This window comes from Cryptomeria japonica, chromosome 1 (genome assembly GCF_030272615.1).
Source record: "Cryptomeria japonica chromosome 1, Sugi_1.0, whole genome shotgun sequence".
In the NCBI taxonomy this organism is placed as follows: domain Eukaryota; kingdom Viridiplantae; phylum Streptophyta; class Pinopsida; order Cupressales; family Cupressaceae; genus Cryptomeria; species Cryptomeria japonica.
The window spans coordinates 269,277,956-269,296,164 of record NC_081405.1 but is presented as its reverse complement, the minus strand read 5'-3'; the positions used below and the strand labels follow the sequence as shown (position 1 = coordinate 269,296,164).

The 18,209-nt window shown below is 38.3% G+C and overlaps 1 protein-coding gene across 1 annotated transcript; it reads right to left on the bottom strand.

The window, feature by feature from the left end:
- Nucleotides 1-581: 581 nt before the first annotated feature.
- LOC131855763 (aldo-keto reductase family 4 member C11-like) lies at nucleotides 582-12,553 on the bottom strand. Its single transcript, XM_058012609.2, has 5 exons — nucleotides 12,279-12,553; nucleotides 2,228-2,403; nucleotides 1,845-2,142; nucleotides 1,084-1,263; nucleotides 582-996 (listed from the first exon to the last, which is right to left on the bottom strand). The coding sequence occupies exons 1-5, from the start codon at nucleotides 12,402-12,404 to the stop codon at nucleotides 769-771; spliced, it is 1,008 nt and encodes a 335-aa protein (XP_057868592.2). The 5' UTR covers nucleotides 12,405-12,553; the 3' UTR covers nucleotides 582-768.
- Nucleotides 12,554-18,209: the final 5,656 nt, after the last annotated feature.

Genomic DNA, 18,209 nt, shown 5'->3' with positions numbered 1-18,209 from the left:
TACTTTCCATGTGGCATCCATTAGGTAATGAAATGGACTTGCTTTATGTAGCTTGGGATAACTTTGATGATATGGAAGCTCCTCTATCTAAAATCTTTATAGCTCTTGTTGCTTAGTTTTTCCTTATTTTAATCACATTATGCCAATGCGAATCAACTGATTTCCTTTTGGGAGATGAGTTTGTTTTGTGCAGTTGTTTACTTTCCGAGACCAAATAACTCTTAACTCTTCTGTGTGGCTTTGAGATGCTATTCATTCAGCAAGCCATTCAGCACTAAGGCGTCCTTAAGCTATTTGAAACATAGTCTTATCAAAATAACAAAGTGGCCGAATCATTTGACCTCACCTCTTTACATGAAATAGCAAAACTTTATATGTTTTTTAATATGTAATCTAACCATACGTGTTGGTGATTATTTTGAACATATAATTGAAGCACTTTTAACCAACACACCTCTAAGCTGTTAAAAAAAAAACTACTACATGATAGCATCACAACCTGTTACCCCAGTTTAGACACTGAACTTCTGATATATTTTTGAACTATAATAACCCTATGAGATTAAATATTACTGAGATGAAACCAAAATCCAAAAATCATATTATGCATATAAAACAACATTTCCTTGATCCGTAAAACTTTGTTACCATCAATAAATGTTGTCTCCATAACATATTAGATCCTCACTCTGTGTCACACCAGAGCTTAAAACAAAGGACTGTTCTTACAAGTAGCAAATGGTCTGTGTGACTTTCAACTTCTAAAGATTAAATCTCTCCATCCCATAATTCTTCAACAGTCTTGTAGGGGCTGGTTGTGTTATTAACAAAAGCATTCCCACGATATAACTTAGCCTGCTTGAGCATGCCGATCTTATCATGATCTTCCGGAGTCAAAGACCAATCAAATATTTGAAAATTGGAAAATATTCTATCTGTGTTATAGCTCTTGGGCAGCACACTCACCCCCTGTTCTACCCCCCACCTTAACATAACCTTCAGTGGCATGACAGTAACATGAGTTACCAGCCTAGGGTAGTAATCTCAAGAAAAATATCTAAAGACTCAAATATGATTGTATACCTGGGCTCTAGTCTTTCCATACTTCTGAGAAATTTCATGAATGATGGGGTCATCCATCACCAGATTTGAGCCCCATGGAGTATTTGGAGCTCCCAAAGGAGACCATGCACTCACATGAATGTTATGCTTGCTGCAATAATCTCTCAACTTCTTTTGCTGCCATTGTGGATGCATCTCTACCTGCAATTCCAATCCATAATCATCGCATATAGATAGTTACACATTACTATACCAAGTAATGCTCATGACTTAAAGAGGAGGTTTTGGAAACTGATAGAAATACAGGGATTTCAGAAGTAGATTTGTGTGAAGAATAATTAACCAGTCATCACATATTTTAAAAATCAATTAATAAAGCAAGCTCTTTAGCGAGTACTTTGGTAAGAAATGGCAGTCTTTCAATGTGAGAAGGAACTAATGATCATCTATACGTTAGAGAAAACGCTTGCTATAAATATTTTACATTTAGTAAATATATATTTAATCAATTCAAGCTAATCCTCATTCCATGGCGATTGAAACACATTGACCTTAAAGAACATCTAGACAACTTTGTTAGGATAAATTTAATATGAATGGCACATAATTCTGCATCGTACCATGTATTAGCAAAGATTCAATGGGAAATGGAGATTTGAATGATCTACATAAATTTTCTAAGTTCACTCACTGATTCACAAATACACAGTTATATTAAGGGAGTTTCAGATTAAGAAAGAGAAAAGAATATAAAACCTAAGCAGCGTATGACAACTCATTACCTGAACAACTGCAGGAGGAATCTTAGCATGACTCAATAAGTCTTCAATCTTCTTAGATGAAAAGTTACTAACCCCAATGGCTTTAGTAAGCCCCATCTCCAAGCACTGCTCCATACCCTGCCAAGTAGACTTCAAATCTAAGGGTAAAAAGTCTTCTTCTTTAGGCCCAGAATATGGATTCACCTCTGTTGTCAACTTGGTAGGCTTGCGGTCAAGGGCTCCGGACAATGGAGCTTCTTTTCTTAGTTTGATGGGCCAGTGGATAAGGTACAGATCAACGTAATCCAGTTGTAAATTCCTGAATATTACAAATAATTTGGAATTAGAGGATCTGCGATATGGAGACAATATAAAAGACTGCAATTGTAATGAGGAAATCATACTTCAAACTACTCTTGATTGCAGTTACGGGGTCGTCATGTTCGGTATTCCATAGTTTGGTGGTGACAAATACATCTTCCCTCTTAACAAGTCCATTTTGAAAGGCCGTGTTCAGAGCTTTTCCCAGTGGACGCTCTGACTTGTACATGCTTGCTGTGTCGAAGTGTCGATAACCTACCTACAAATATAATTGTTGAAAGAAACAACCCAATTGCATTACTGCTCACAAATTTCATTATTAGTGCTGCAAAATAATATGTAGCTTAGAACAGAAAGGGCAGGGAAGAGGGTTCCAATAGGGTTCTATAGTGGAGCATTTTAGCTTTGCGTTTCGAAAAAATTTACTGTGGGTATTTTCAAATCATTTTCAATTTTATACATCAATTTATTTTAAAAGTTTTCTATTTAACAATTTGGTTTTGAGTTCAGATGTTCAAATATGATGTCATATCAGTATGTTTTTTTGTTCAGGTGTCCAAAATAGTCCAAAACAAAATAAGACTGATAATTGTGCACTAGATCATGTTTATAGTGTGCTGATATAGCATCACATAATTGATTTCTCATTTAGATTTTTTTTTATTCAGTGAAGGCAGAGCCGAGATTTATATTAATTATGCATAATTACAGTATTAACATAGCTGAATGATGAAATATCAAAAAAGCTTGTTGAGTGCTTTTGAAACCATTCTCAGCACTTCGAGAATGAGGGTTTCCAGGCAGGCAGAAAACCATAGGCTTCATAATCTATCATTCCAAAATCTAGCAAGATTATGTAGTCTAGGATCATAAAAAACTGTAGAAAGTTTGGATAGCAGATTCTCAACTGCCAAAATAACAGAGATTTTAACATAGTTATGTAGCCAAAATTAGCTATTACGAGAGTTTAGAGATAAACAACGGAAATGTCTTTAAACAAAACCAAAATTAGAAACCTAGCTTGCAATTTTATTCAAGGGTTTGGATTGAGAAGCAGCATTTCTCGCGCTCCCACGACCTCTACCCGGAGGGTAGCCACGGTCACAACCAGACCCCCAACGGCCCCTGCTTGCACCACCCCGGCGATCCTGTTCAGCCTGGAGCTTCTCATCTTCGGCTTTCAAAGGCAGGATTCCATTAAGTCTTGCAAATTGAAGAGGCTCTTCCTCTCTACCCTGGTCTTCCGGGTTTTCCCCTAAGAATCGCCACTTGAGATATCTGAGACCTACTCCAACAAAAACCCTATGTCTGTCCAGGTCCTTCCCTTTCAAGTCTAACAGGAAAGGGTAATATTTAATGAGCTCACCATGGGCATTGAACAGAACCCTCTCGCTTGGCTGAGGAGCCCCTGAATCATGGCGTGCCTTATTCAGAATCTCTTGGAATTCCTAGATGATTTCATCTGGAAATAGCTTCTTGGTGAGGCTCCATACAGCTTGCTTAGCTAATTTTAGGTCCATCAAAGAGGCAACAAACTTGGAAGAAATACTAGTGTTGTCTCAAGGATACTCCTCCCTATTCAAATGCCCACTTCCTAGAATCATTTTTACTGCCAAGATAACAAGAGACTCTGAGTGGAGAAGGAGGCGTTTCAGTCTCAAGTCTGTAATTCTTCTAAAGGATACTTGGCGTGTCGAAGCCGAGAGGGAAATGGGGGTGTCTTCTCCAAAGCAGGAAGTAGGCCTTGGATAGACACTCATAATAAACCCATGAGGAGCCTCTGTCGACATGGTTGGCAACTACAGAGAATTCAGACAAGAAAGGAATGGGCAGATTGAACTTTGGGATGATTCTGGCAAGATAAGGATGATAATGACTTGCAGAATACGCTAAGGCAAGATCATCGAGTGCACTCTTTAACACCTAATTATGAGGAATAGCTTTGCATTAAATTCGCCAGCTAAAGTGGCGGAGTATATTTGTCCTGGACAAGCCAAATCTCCTTGGCTCAGTTAAGATGGCTACCCTACGAAAAACGCATACCTTGAGTCCTAAATGACGGCTCCTGCCAACTGGATCTCGGGAGGCGAGGTAAGGAAAAGGCTTGATTTGAGAATGCATTTAGATGACATCACTGGGTCCGAGCCCACTGTTTACCCGAAGTGAAGTGAAGTTTGAATTCAGAAAAAGAAATAACCGTTTCCCACTAGACCGCCAAAGATAGGCACTTAGACATTTGCTTTGAATTAGGAGGCGACTTTAACTCTTTTTTACTCTCCTCTCTGAAATTCGTCACTTACACTTAAAAGACTTAAGGGGCATATTCCTGCTAATTAACCTGATCTGCTAGACCAATAAACCGAGCTCCCTAATCCCACCAATGAATGAAGGTTCCCTGAGCTGCTAATTTTGATAGGGCATCTGCCACTGAATTTGCTTCTCTATAGATATGCTTCGCTTCAAAATGCCCTATTCTAGCCAAATTTTCTATTATATTGTCTAAAATTGTCTGTAGTCTCCAATTTGGGGTTTTTTGCCTCTTAATTTCATTTATTGCTATCTCTGAGTCTCCCTCCACTGTAACGTTTCTTAGACCATGCTTGATGCAATCCATCAATCCTAGCTGTAGTGCTTTGAATTCAGCTATGTTATTGATGTTTGGTAGAATCGGCTCTGCCATTTTCCCTATAATCGATCCTGAGTGATCTCTGATTACATATCCTATGCTAGAGGGGCCTGGGTTGCCTTTAGAGGCACCATCAAAGTTTAATTTTAGCCAGCTAGGCTTTGGAGGGGTCCAGGTAGCATCCTTTCTGGAATTGGTTTTTTGCCCAAAGGATGAAGGAATCCTGATCCCTTGCCAGTTTTTCCTGATGCTCTCGTCCCATGAAGAGAAAACTTTGGGCGGGTCCAAAGAGAAAGCTATTTTGCAATTTACTGTGTCCACTATTGCTGATTCAATTGAGTTTAGGATTGATTCTAGCCTTCTGGCTTTGTCTTCAAATAGTCTATGGTTCCTTTCTTTCCAAATTTCCCAGACTAAGCATGATGGGGACACCTCCATGATTTGACTCAATGTGCTCTCATTAATTGGGAAAGGCCAGCTTTGAAATAGAGATTTTATGTCATTCGGTAGGGTTGTGATCAACCCCAATTTAGCACAAAGCCAACGCCAACATTTGGAAGCAAAGGGGCAGTTCAAAAGGAGGTAGTCCACTGTCTTTGCCTGAGCTTTACACATAATGCACCTTGATGGTCCTTCATATCCCATTTTTGTAAACTTTTTTTGATAGGCTAGCCATGCGAAAATCCCTGTTTTTGGAATGATCTTGGAACTCCAAAACAGCTTCGTCGGAATGTCCTGCTTGTCCTGATTTGAATTACTGACTAGAACGTTGTAGCCATCTTTTGAATTATACTGCCCTATTTTGGAGGATGCCCAAATTAAAGAGTCTGCTCCTCTTCTATGATTGATATTTCTTGCTTTTAGTTGTTCTAAGAGTTGGTCTAGATCTTCCCCTGAGATTGGCAATCCTTCCATTGATTTCCACCTCCAACTTTGGATATTCGGCAAGCCATCCTCTTCCAAATAGTCTCTAACTCGAACACCCCAATGCTGTTTAAACCAGTGCTCTGTAATAGGAATATTGAGGGAGTTTGCAACAAGTGGATAACCACCCCAAGAGTTCTCCCAGAAGACACTAGATGATCCATCATGAATATCCCATGTGATCGATTCTGAGACCAATTTTCGACAGGAGATGATAAAGTTCCAAGTTCTAGATCCCTTGAGACAATTGTCTGTTCTAAGAAGGTTGAGAGGATCCTGATCTGGTAGATACTTGGTTGCCAGCATTTTGACCCATGTGATATTAGGATTATTTATGAATTTCCAGACTAGTTTAGCCCCTAGGGCTTTGTTTTGCAATTTAAGATCCTTGATGCCTAATCCCCCCATTGTCTTGGGCTTGATTATTTTATCCCAAGCAATTAAGGCAATTTTGTGCTTTTCCTCAGTGTTTTGTCAAAAGAAATTTCTCATCTTCTTAATTATAAAGGAGTTGGCACTAGCTGATAGGGATAATATGGATAATAGATAAATAGGAAGGGCCGAGACCACTGATTGAATCATCACTAACCTTCCATCCCAAGAGAGCCACTTTCCCTTCCAAGAGTTTGAATTTTGTTCCACTTTTAACTTTAAGGGATCCCAAAATTTAGTGTTCCTTAGACCTTGGTCTATTGGATGCCCAAATGAAAGCAAGGGAGAGATCCTTCTCTGCAATCTAGAATTCTAAGGATCTTGCCCTGTAGTAGATTTGAAGTAGAGAAAAAATAAACTTTAGTTTTATCCTTATTTCTTATTTGACCTGAGGCCTTTCCATAAGTTTCTAATATCTGGTTTAGGTGGGTTACTTCCTTAACTTTTGCTGCCCCTAAGAGGAGATTATCATTTGCAAACTGCAGATGGGTAACTACAAAAATTTTGGTTACTTTGATTCCCTCTAAAAGGTTATTAGAATAACTTGCTTTGATTGCCCTTCCCAAAGCCTCCCCCATTATAATATAGAGGAAAGGAGATATAGGATCTCCTTGTCTGATACCCCTTGTGGAAGAAAAGAAACCTATTGGCTTTCCATTTATCAGAATTGAAAATTTAGGAGTTGAGATGCATTCAAAGTTTCAAACACCCAGTCGATCCATTGTTTGGCAAAGCCGAAGGCTTGCATGATTTTGCAGAGAAAACGCCAATCTACACTATCATAAGCTTTTGATATGTCTAATTTTATTATCATACCTCGTCTGTTTGTGCTTTGAAGGGTGTGGATTGCTTCTTGCGCTATTATCATTGAGCGGCCTCAGACAAATCCTGACTATTCTTCTGATATAATACTTTCCATGAGGAGCTTCATTCTATTTGTCATGACTTTTGAGAGGATTTGTAGACTGTATTGCATAGGGAAATGGGTCTGATATCGCCTAGATTTGATGCTTTTTCCTTCTTTGGGATGAGCGCTATAAACGTGTTATTTACTTCTTTGAGAATTCTCCCTAATCTTCTTGAGCATTCTAGAGCTTCTGAAAGGTCCTAACCTAATATATGCCAGCACTTCTTGAAGAAGTCCGCAGGGAAGCCATCCGGGCCAGGAGCCTTACTAGAGGGAAGTTGATTAAGGGCTTGGAATACTTCCTCCAACTTAATTCTCTCATTTAGTTTTTGGTTTTGCTCGTCTGAAATGATCTTGGGGATCACTTCCAAAAACTTTTTTTGTTCCGGCAATTGAGATACTTCAGTGTTATTTAAGAGATTAAAGTAAAAGGAGGTGATCTCTTTCTTTATCTCATCAGGGTCCTCTGAGATTTGGTTATGCTTTGTCTCCAATTTTGATATCCAATTCTTGCTCCTTCTAAGCTTTGTTACATTATGGAAAAACTTGGTATTTTTATCCCCCATTCTGAGCTAGTTCTCTCTGGACTTTTGTTTGCAGATAATTTCTTCTTTTGAAAGAATATCCTCATACTCCAAAAGGAGGTTCCTTTCTTGATGAAAGGATTCTTGATCCATTCCCACCGAAATGATCTTGTCATTTAGAGTTGTCAATCTCTCTTCTAGTGATCTTTTTGTTGAAAAAATGTTTTTGCAGTGCTGAGAATTCCATTGGAGTAATTCCTGCTTTACTAATTTTTAGCTTTGCAATAAAGCAAAAAAGTTTTGATCCTTCAAATGATCCTTCCTTCCACCAATTTTCTATCAAGGTAAAAAAATTTGGATCTTTCATCCACATATTCTCAAACCTAAATGGAGCTTTGGAAATTTCCTGATTACCTTGCAGAGAAAGCATAATGGGGTAATGGTCTGATCCTGAGCAAGGAAGAGCAACGTAGGAGAGAGAAAAGGGAAAGAGCCTCAAGTCACCTTGCCAGAAGAATCTATCTATTTTTTCAGCTATATTGTTGTAACCTTTCCTTCTATTTGTCCATGTGAAGGTGTCCCCTGAATCTATTTCTAACAGACCATTCCTTTCAATCCAGTCATTGAAGTCCTGCTGGGATCCACCTAAGTGGGTGATTCCTCCCCTTTTGTCGGAAGCAGTCCTAATGGCATTGAAGTCTCCCCCTATGAAAAGTTGATCCTCAATCAAAGAAGACAAGACTCCATCTAAAGAGGACCATAAGAGGCACTTTTTGTGTGGGGACACTGGGCCATAAGTATTTATAACAAAAAAGGAAGTATTTGACTAAAGGTGAGTAATTTTGGCAAGAAGCCAATTCCTGCTAGATGCAATACCCTCAGCTTTGACTTGGGAAGGCTTCCAAACAATCATTAAGCCTCCAGATGCCCCTTCTGAAGCCACTGTCAATTGTAGAGATGCTTGGAACAAAGGACTAATTCCACTTCCAAATGAGACTGCATGCTTACACTCCAATTTAGTTTCTTGCAAGAGGATGATGTCCGCACTGACCAAAAGAATCCTTCTTTTGATCACCCTCTATTTGTTAGGGGCATTGAGACCTCTAACATTCCATGAAAAGATTTTCATTGTTGTTCAGGAAGGGGATTTCCCTTCCCTACTTTCCAAAGATCTGATAGTTTTGATTGATTCTCCGTAGCACCATCTTGGGTTCTAGCTTCAATGAGGGATTTGCGACCCTTCTTAGGAGGGGAAGATCCAAAGTTTGGATTCTCCAATATCTCTTGATTCTGATGCAGCCCTAGTTTCCTTTTTTCCTTAATCTGAGAGTACAGTATTGCTAGAGGAGTCTCTAAGATTGAGTCTGGGTCCTCATCCTCTATCAAAAAACCCTAAAGAAGATTTTGGGGTTTCTGATCTATAGACAAACCCAGACCTTGAGGCACTATAGGCGGAGAAAACAAAAGTGGGTAAGGAATTTCCGCCGAGAGATTAAAATGTTGGTTTGATGGGGGTAGATCTGAAGAAGGAGAGATCTCTCCTTCAGATAAGTGTGGTTCATATTCCTCCTCCAGATCAACTTTAAGGTCATTTTCAATGACATCCTCTTCTTGTAGGATTTTTGCAAGATGCATACGTTTTCTTTTACTAGATTTTATTAGCTTATGGGTTCCCCTTAGATTCTTTCGCCTTAAACTATTCTTCCTTTTTGAAGCCTTAGCAAGAGGTTGGGAGAATATGTTGAAAGCTCCTCTGCTCAGGGAAGGAGTTTGTTTTTGACCAAACAAACTCCTAATAGCCTTTTGAGATTGGATCTTAACAATCAGGGATAGAATGAGAGGAGGACAACTTAAAGGAGAAGGCAGAGAGATCTGAGGAACCTGACCTGGATTTGAATGATTCAGCTCGCCTGGCTTATCTCTTGAAAACCGATGAATTCTAGGAGTATGAAGGCACTGTGAGTCTAGAGGAGCAGGAGAGACGAGTGGAGTAGCTAAAGCTCTATCTTGAGACTGCTGAGAAGCATTCTTGCTTGCTTGGGCTGCATCCAAAGTAGTTGGCTTCAAAAGGTTTTCCAAACCCTTGACCATCTTCTGGAAGTCTTGACCAGCGGTGGTTAGCTCTGAAGGCGGATGAGATAGGTTGAGAGAGCCCATTGAAGCTGCCAAAGAGTTGTTATTGACTATTTGGTTTCGGATAATACATTTGCCAGGGATTTCCTTTCCCATTCTCATCACTTTCTGATTCCATCTACCCATTTCTAAAATAATTTCTAAATCGCTATAAAAGCCTTTCTTAAGGTCAATCTTAACATAAATGTTAGCTAAATCACCTTTGAGGCCTTTCAAGAAATCTGCCTCAATCCCCACTAAGGATCCTAAAGCATTGTCGATCTTCAACACAGCCTCCGAACACCAAAACTCAGATGGGAGGCCTACTAAAGACAGCCAAACTGGAGTTTTCTCGAATCTATGGTGCACTGGGTTGAAGCCTAGTTTCCAATCTAGAAAATGAAAGGTTGAGCCTTGAAAAAACAAAGGACTACCTTTCGTGATTGCTTTCTTCAAAGATGAGTCAACGCATTCTAAGAAGGAAAAATCATTTTGAAGTTGTTTGGCTGAAATCAGACCTGGAAAGGAAGACTTCCACCAGGCGATTATATCTTTGCTATTCCCACCGCTTCCACACCATTGTGCAAAGAAAGCATTTTCTTTGAGTCAAGCAATCATAGGATTCAGGGAGTCTGAAGGTAGAACAAACAATTTGCTTCCCATGGACTTCCTATTCCATTTTTTATCCTTGTGATCAAAGTTAGGAGTTGGTCACGGGGGAAAAGGTTTTTTGAAACCCGAGGCCCTCAGACCCCTGTAGGGCAAGGAAGATGCGGCTGAAGGGCGAGCTTGCAAATTTTGGCTATGAGAGTGCTGATTATATGACAGGGTTTGCTTGGGAAGAGCAAGTCTCTAATCCCTAGCTGAAATAGGGATGCTATTTGAGCCTGTTGCTACTTTCTTAGCCCAAGAGTCTAAGCTTTGGTGCTTCACGGCATCGTTAAACCAATGATTTCGATTACTTGCTTGTTGATCAATGCTAGACCGGCGAGGAAAGACTGTTCTCTCTAGTGGGAAGCTTGCTTGAGGACCCAACCAAGAATGTCTTTGATAGTTCTGGTTCTTATGAAGCCATTGAAATATGTGGTTCTTCTGGTAGCTCGAGGGTTTTTGGTGCTCTATCCGGGTGTTATGCCGCCTAAAGGAGCCCTGGTTAGAGTATTGATTTTGGAACCGCACTGATTTCTGAAAGATCTGATTTTTCTGAGTTCTCTGAACTTTAGACCTCAAATCCTGAGGTCTTGAGGTCTTGAGGGATAACCTCGAGGATTCATTTTTACCATGCAAATAATGCTTCTCCAACATCCGATTGCATTTTCTAGAAAAATTTTGTAACCCAACAGATCTAGATTTCTCATTTAGATTTAATGCAATCTTTTTTGAAGATAAATATTGACATGACTATTTGAATGCTCCAGTAAAAGACTCTATTTGATCAACTACTATCTCCGCTATAAAAACCTACTCCACTATAAAACCCTCTCCCTACCATAACAACAGAAAAATCACCTACAAAATAAAATGATATATCAAAATAACGAAGTACTAAAATGATACTTATGATATTACCCTTTAAAATCATCAATTACACTACCTAACGATGCTTTGCAAAGTATCACAATCTGCAGAAGCTGAATATAAGTGAAAACGAATTTGCCCAATGCCATAAATGTTCAATCACAAAGTCAATGCTAGATTACATAGAATGCACAAGGGAAAGGCTCTAATTTTTAAACCGTTCTGTGAAATACGATTTTGCATAATGCCCCTAATTATTATATCAAAGTAAATAGTACTGCAACAGTTTTAACTTTATATAATCTGGAACAGGCAAGTGCAGAGCTCTAATTCTATTTATGATGGATTTTATATTATTAACAAGTTTGTATTGTTATTTGATATGGAAGTACAAGTATATATTGATATTTTTTATTAAAAATTAAGAAATAAAGGTTATTTGTTTCACCTAAATTTTGAACCTGGGTAAATGGTCTAATCAAAGAACATGCCATCACCCTCATCAATTATGTTCAACCAATTGAAAGAGAAACCCTTTAATATCTGCAGTGAGCTTTAAAAATTAATAGTACAAAAATATTCACCCACAATTACAACTACAAAATAAAATGATAGAAATTGATCAATGTTGTTTCTTCATTAGATTATATAAGAGTTTTTTAATCAACATATAAGATCACATACTCTGATCCATCATGAAGATTTTAGAAAAATTGATCTGAAGCATTGATTCAAAAACTCTTGCCCAGTAATCCTAATCCTAAAACAACATTGATCAATATCATGAATTGTGAAAATCTGACATCTTTATAGAAAACCTTATAAAAAACTATAAATTTTGTTTATACCAATGTTTTTAGATCAGACTGAGAGATCCATCAGGATGAAAGTAAATCAAATAGTGTATAAAGCCAATTAATCAGCCTTCAAAAGCATCAGTCACGCTACCTACTAATTTCAACAGTGGTTCGAAGCCAACCCAAACTCAAGAAAAGAAAAAACTCTAAAATAGAAGCTAGAAATGTACTAATCTATTCTTTAATTGGTTTTGCAGAGGGCAGTTGTCTTATATTGTGGACAGTGAAATAAACCTGGAGAGCTGTAATCACGGCTGCCGTAATGTCCTCCTCATTCTGATCAGCAGAAACAGTCCCCAACCCAATCAAAGGAATTTGGGCTCCTGTATTCAGTTGAGCAGTTCTTTTGAAAACTTCCATAATTTCTGCAGAGCACTCTGCAAGCGTTCAAGAGGCAGCACCCTTAGGTTTGCATCTGTCCATCATCAACAGATTAAAATGCTACATAATCACTCTGAAAAGTAAGCAGAGACTTGATGTTAAGTAATTCTTCTGAAAAGACATTTTATTTCGCTTGATTTCTGTGGCGGGTAATCCGCCAGCTGGACTATCATCGACAGATAATTTTTACTCTTTTGAGTTTGACAAGACTTTTTTGAGGAGGTCCAGTTTAGGCATGTGCTCCGAAAAAGAAAGAGTAGCTGATTTGTTCGCTAATTACAGAGAAAAAGAAGAAATAATTTTAATGTCTACGAGTCTATGGGATAGCACATCAGACCTAACCAATTTTTGCAAATCTGCCTGCTTTCTGTGTAAAATGCTGACAAGTGGCCCCAACCTCTAGACAAAATCCTCGCTGAAAAAATCATACCAAGATCCCGCAGTCAAGAATTTATTATACTTGTCCCTAACATTCTTGAAGGCATCGCACTCTAAAATGAAGTGTTTTTCAGTTTCAACTTTCCCAGATGTGCAAAAAATACACTCTTTCCTCCCAAGTTTCTTTTGGTCTTTTCCCACCACCAATTTCACTACGGCACTGATGAGAGTTAGTTCTTAATTGAGCAATAATACACTTAGCTTTCTATGAAATATTAGCCCTTATATAAGATTTTTTATGATGATCATAAGCAAGATTGAACTCCATGATATAATATTTTTTCTTTCTCACTAACTCATTACCCCAAGCCCACTTGTGATTTATCTCTTTACTATTTGTGGGGTACTAATTTAGGTAGATATTCCATTTACTCAACCATTTGATGTTTTGTTGCATCCAAGTCTTCTTTCTTTTACACAAGGTGTCATTGAAAACAGCTTTAGGTCATCTTCCTTCCTCCATTTGCCCAATTCTTTTGAGATAACTAATGATGGCAGAGGAAAGAATGTCTACCTAGGAGAGGGGAATACAAAAGAATGGGTAGAGGGCATAAGAAAGTGGAGCTTTCCAATTGTGATGGGGTCTGCACGATGCCCCAAGTCTAATTTTAGAGGGAGGTTTATCCTTATCTCGAGAGGTTAAATAGTCATGACCTTACTATAATGAAGGTCTTTTCTAAAGGTAGAAAAATATAAAAGTTAATGCTTTCGGTTGGGAATTCTCTCTCTATGAGGATTTATTGGCCCACATTACAAGGATATCAACTAAATCGAGGAAAGCTATTAAAGTGAGTGAAGAAGCTATCTAATCTTTTTCAAGGGTGGTGAAAGGGACAAACTATTGAAGTTGCACTTACACTATAAGAGAACATCACTCAAACCAATTCAAACTGCAATAGCAGAATGTCTTATGAGATACATTTTTCTTGAAGGGAGGTTTGAATCGATGTATAACTACCATACAACTCTTGCTTAACCATTTAAGACAAAGTGTTAGTCTCCTTTCCTTTCTTTATTATGGCATTTTTGAAATACTTGATAAAGGAGAATATTAAAGCACCCAAAATGACTTCTAATCACCAAGGTCTCATGGTTTTTATAGTGAATTATATAAAGGCACAAACTCCTAGTCAAAAAATCCTAGGGAGTAGAGCTTCTTTTAAGGAGAGTAAATCTAGGGTTATGGAGTATTCTAATACCTTTTCTTTTGAGTCTTTGAGCCTAGGACATATTTCACAAGATGATGGTAAGGAAGGAATGGTGTTTGGAGATGCTTTAGGCGAATTTGATCATGAGGTTGTGGAATTGTCCTTGGACCGAGAGTATAAAGTCTGTGAGAAGATGGTGACCTTGACGAAGAAGAGAAAGTTCAAAGATGATAAGCCCCTAAGCCTACCCATCCAAGAAAGAAAGGGAAGGAAAATAAAATCATTATTTGGTCAAAGGACTCTAAGACTATGAACAAGAGGTTTTATGAAGAAGATTTGGAAAAAGAGTTGGAAGAAGATAGTGTCAAAGAGAAAAAAGGCATCAAGAAAGGGAAAGTCATTTTTTGTGGAACCTAAGATTGAGGTTCCCTTCCCAAGGATTTTGGATCCCACCCTAGATATCCCCAAGGATTCATAATAACCACCCTTTAGTTGCTAAAAATATTTTTTATTTATTACTTCACAAGTACCATATCAATCACCCAGACTTCTTGTTCTAGCCTAGAAGTGGTGCCTTCATAACTTTTTGAATCACCGTAGTGGTTACAACTCTACACAGTCACTTATGCTTACTCTCAAAGGTGATAAGCTCTTGAGGTCAAGGTCTCCTTTAGATCTAGACCTATGTCTTGAGGGCTCATTCCTGATGACCTTGCCTATGTATCCCCTCAAGGGAAATCAAAGGCTTTGAAGTTGGCCCTTGAGGTTAGAGGGAGCTCATTCTCTCCTCTCATTTCAAAACTTTGATCTCTTCTTTAAACTAGGCTTGTTTGTCAAACTCAGTCTAATAACTAATTGCCATCAAGTAGTGTACAAACATACAAAATTACACAAGGCTCATATCCTTTTATAATTCCCCAATTCCTTAGAGAGTGACTCAAATGCACATCACAAGATGAATGGATTGTACATATCACATATATATAGTGGCTATATCCAGCATACATCACATATACATAGTGACTAGCTCTAAAGCATATGTCATGTATATGCAATGACTACCTCTACCATACGTCACATATACATAGTGACTAGCTCCACTCTGTGTCATATACATAGTGACTAACATATACATAATGAGAGACTAACATATCCACAATGGCTAACTATCACTTGCTAATAGTGCATCCTAGATAAAAGGAATGTCGGTGCATTGCACACTACACCATGCTTCACATTATTTTCCCCAATCTTCTACACAAAATGAGCAAGTGAGAATAGGATTTGATGTATCTCATACTACATCAAGTGTCCATCCTCGTCCCAACAAGGTCAAGTATACCATTTTCACATTAAGATATGCCCAAATTATACTATGAGGTTGGTCCAATTGTTGCCTACATGTTCTTCATTAAAACTTATCTTCCCTATAGTCCATCAAATGACTAAGCAACCAAGGACATTCATTGTTGGCATGCTACTTGCCCCAAGGTCCACATACTCCTAGTGAAATTTGTCCTTCTATCTATGTGGTATGGTTAACAAGATGTGGGCACAATAGTCTCCTTGACTAGAATCATTCTCCAGTGTCACTCCTTGACTACTGTCAATCTCAAGCATACATGTCTTGACTATTGTCAATCTCTAGCATCGATATGGTTATCTCTAAATTGGTAATAGGATTTCCATCAGTGATCACCTCAGATTGGGAAGGGTAGCCTACATATTAGACATATGCAACCTCTACATATGCCCTTGTAGGGCTCTTACTCCACCCATAGTGGCAAAGTTAGTGCTTGTACCCTGCTCAACACTATAATTGGAAGAGAGGTTCCTAAGTCAAAACAAGAAGATCACAATTGGTTGATCTAAATGCACAAATTCTTATAGGTCCATGTTTAAATTTCACATCACATGAATTAACTTTGAACCAACACAAGATGACCTCCACTCATCAAGTACAAATAACCAATATCAACCATAAGGTAGTCAACCCATTCACTTCATTCAAATCAATATTCCAAAGCACATTATGTATTAAATACAAATTATCAACTTTTCTTCTTTCTTTCATAACCATCTAATACCCATTTCAGCATCTGAAAGCTACTAAAGAGAGAAGGTCAAACCAATTAGGAACAATACCACAACTTGGGGTTATCCCCTCTAGACCCTCCCCCCTACAAACTTGAGGTCACAGGAGCATCCTTCACCCAAGGACCACCAACATACCCACTTCCAAATGAATCTAAGTTACATGTAGTTCTCCTTACTATGTCTCTCACAAATGAACTACACACATTCTCCATAATTAAGGTTTCATTAATTAATCCAACATAATAATAGTTGGGAAATCATGACTAAGTTCATACTTTACCAGCCTATACTATAGCACTTCCCTTTAAGGATATTATGGGTTTCACTCAAAGTCCTTTGGTTATAATTCATAAACCAATTTGAACATCCCAAGGTTGGTTGATAGGGAGATTCTCACAAAAGAGTTGCAATTTTGGTTTATAGGTTAGAAAAGGGTGTTAAGGTGGGCTTCCATGTTTGTTTATGCCATGCTCTCCTCTTGAATCAATTCCAACACCTAAACTCCTTTGGAAAACTCTCTACCAACTAGATTTCTCTAGTTACTCAAGATCAAGGCTAGAACTCACTAGAGTAAGTTCAACCATAAAGATGTCAAATTCTATAACCTTCACTTGTAGGGGACTAGGAGGAGTCTGAGATGGTTTAACAACTCCTACCATGTGGTTTTGTAGTTTGTTTCCCTTCATTTCTTCATCGCTTTCATAAGTTCCTATTTTCAAGGCCTAGTAGCCCTATGAGCCCCTTTTAGCCCTACCTTCATGGTTTTTGCTCATTTTCTCAAAAAACTTCCAAAAGACCCCATAAAAGCTTTTATGATCTGGATACCCATTTGGACAGTCTTTTAGATTCAAGAGCTTAGATGGCCTGATACATCCGTACAAGTACGACCCACCAAAATGACACTTTCTAAGGGTTTGAGGTTTATATGCTTTCAACAATGGGTTTTATAGGTCTCCACATCCTGTCAAACCTCCACACTCACACTGAGGCTCTGCAAGACAACCATGTTCCATGCCAATCACTTGGCTCAATCAAATTTGATCACCCTTGCAAGAAATAGGAGAAATATCAGTCATGTTCCTAGTCGGGCTATGTCAGAGCTCGCCTAGGGCATGATGGTAAAGTGATCCAATGCAACTTACAGGACACAAAAAGGAATATTTACACTGTACACAGAATCCTTTACTTGAATCCCAAAGGCCATTGAGAAACCACAATGGGAATTCAAGTTGGAGCCATTTTTAGGGCCTTAACCCCTTTGCTCAGACCGAGAGTAGTGAAAACAAGAAAGAATTTCTAGACACCAACTAAACCTAAACAATGATTGAACACAAATACTTTCTAAGCACCACAACAACACAAACTAAGCATCCATGAAGGTACAATACGAAAATCAATCCATCTGGTACGGACTGCAATAAACAATTTTGCAATTTTTTGGAAACAAGAAAATGCTTGAAGTTGCTTATTGAGGAATTTGATTATCTATATCTTCCAACCACTTCACAATAATTTGAAAAGCCTTATATATGCCTACTCACTCACAACTAGCTACCCATCGGTTCTCTAACCACCGATTTGAGCATTTTTAAAAAATTGCTCACATTGTTGCAAAATGTTGTCAAGCAAACATGACAACTTTTGCTCCACAATGCATTTTTGAAACTTGTGCATATCTACACACTCTAAACCCCCTAGGATGGTTTGCTAACATCAAACCAACATTCCCAAAAGCCTTATGAGGCCTTACAAGGAGTTTTACCCAATTTTGCTAAATGATGCCATTTTAGGCTTACAAGGGCACATTGGCCAAAACTGAAAAAATAAGCTAACACTAGAGACAATCAAACTACAAATAACCTTAAAACACACTTTTGGACCTTTTAATAATCCTTTATTTACTCATTGACCCAATGAGGATCATTCACTCCAAAATTGTGAAAATTCATCAAGAAATCTAGGTGCTCCTGCACCATTGGTTTTGTCAATCTACGGGATAAACTTATTGCTCAACCTAAAACTACCTTAGTTTACACAAACCCGTAGGAAAACACTTCCATTCAAATTTCACGTAATATATTTAATATGGAAGTTTGTCTAC

Coding starts and splice junctions, on each gene's coding strand:
- LOC131855763 (XM_058012609.2), bottom strand. CDS start 12,404: ATGGAAGTTTTCAAAAGAACTGCTCAACTGAATACAGGAGCCCAAATT. Junction 2,404..12,278: donor CCGTGATTACAGCTCTCCAG/GTTTATTTCACT, acceptor TTATATTTGTAG/GTAGGTTATCGACACTTCGA. Junction 2,143..2,227: donor GCAATCAAGAGTAGTTTGAA/GTATGATTTCCT, acceptor TGTAATATTCAG/GAATTTACAACTGGATTACG.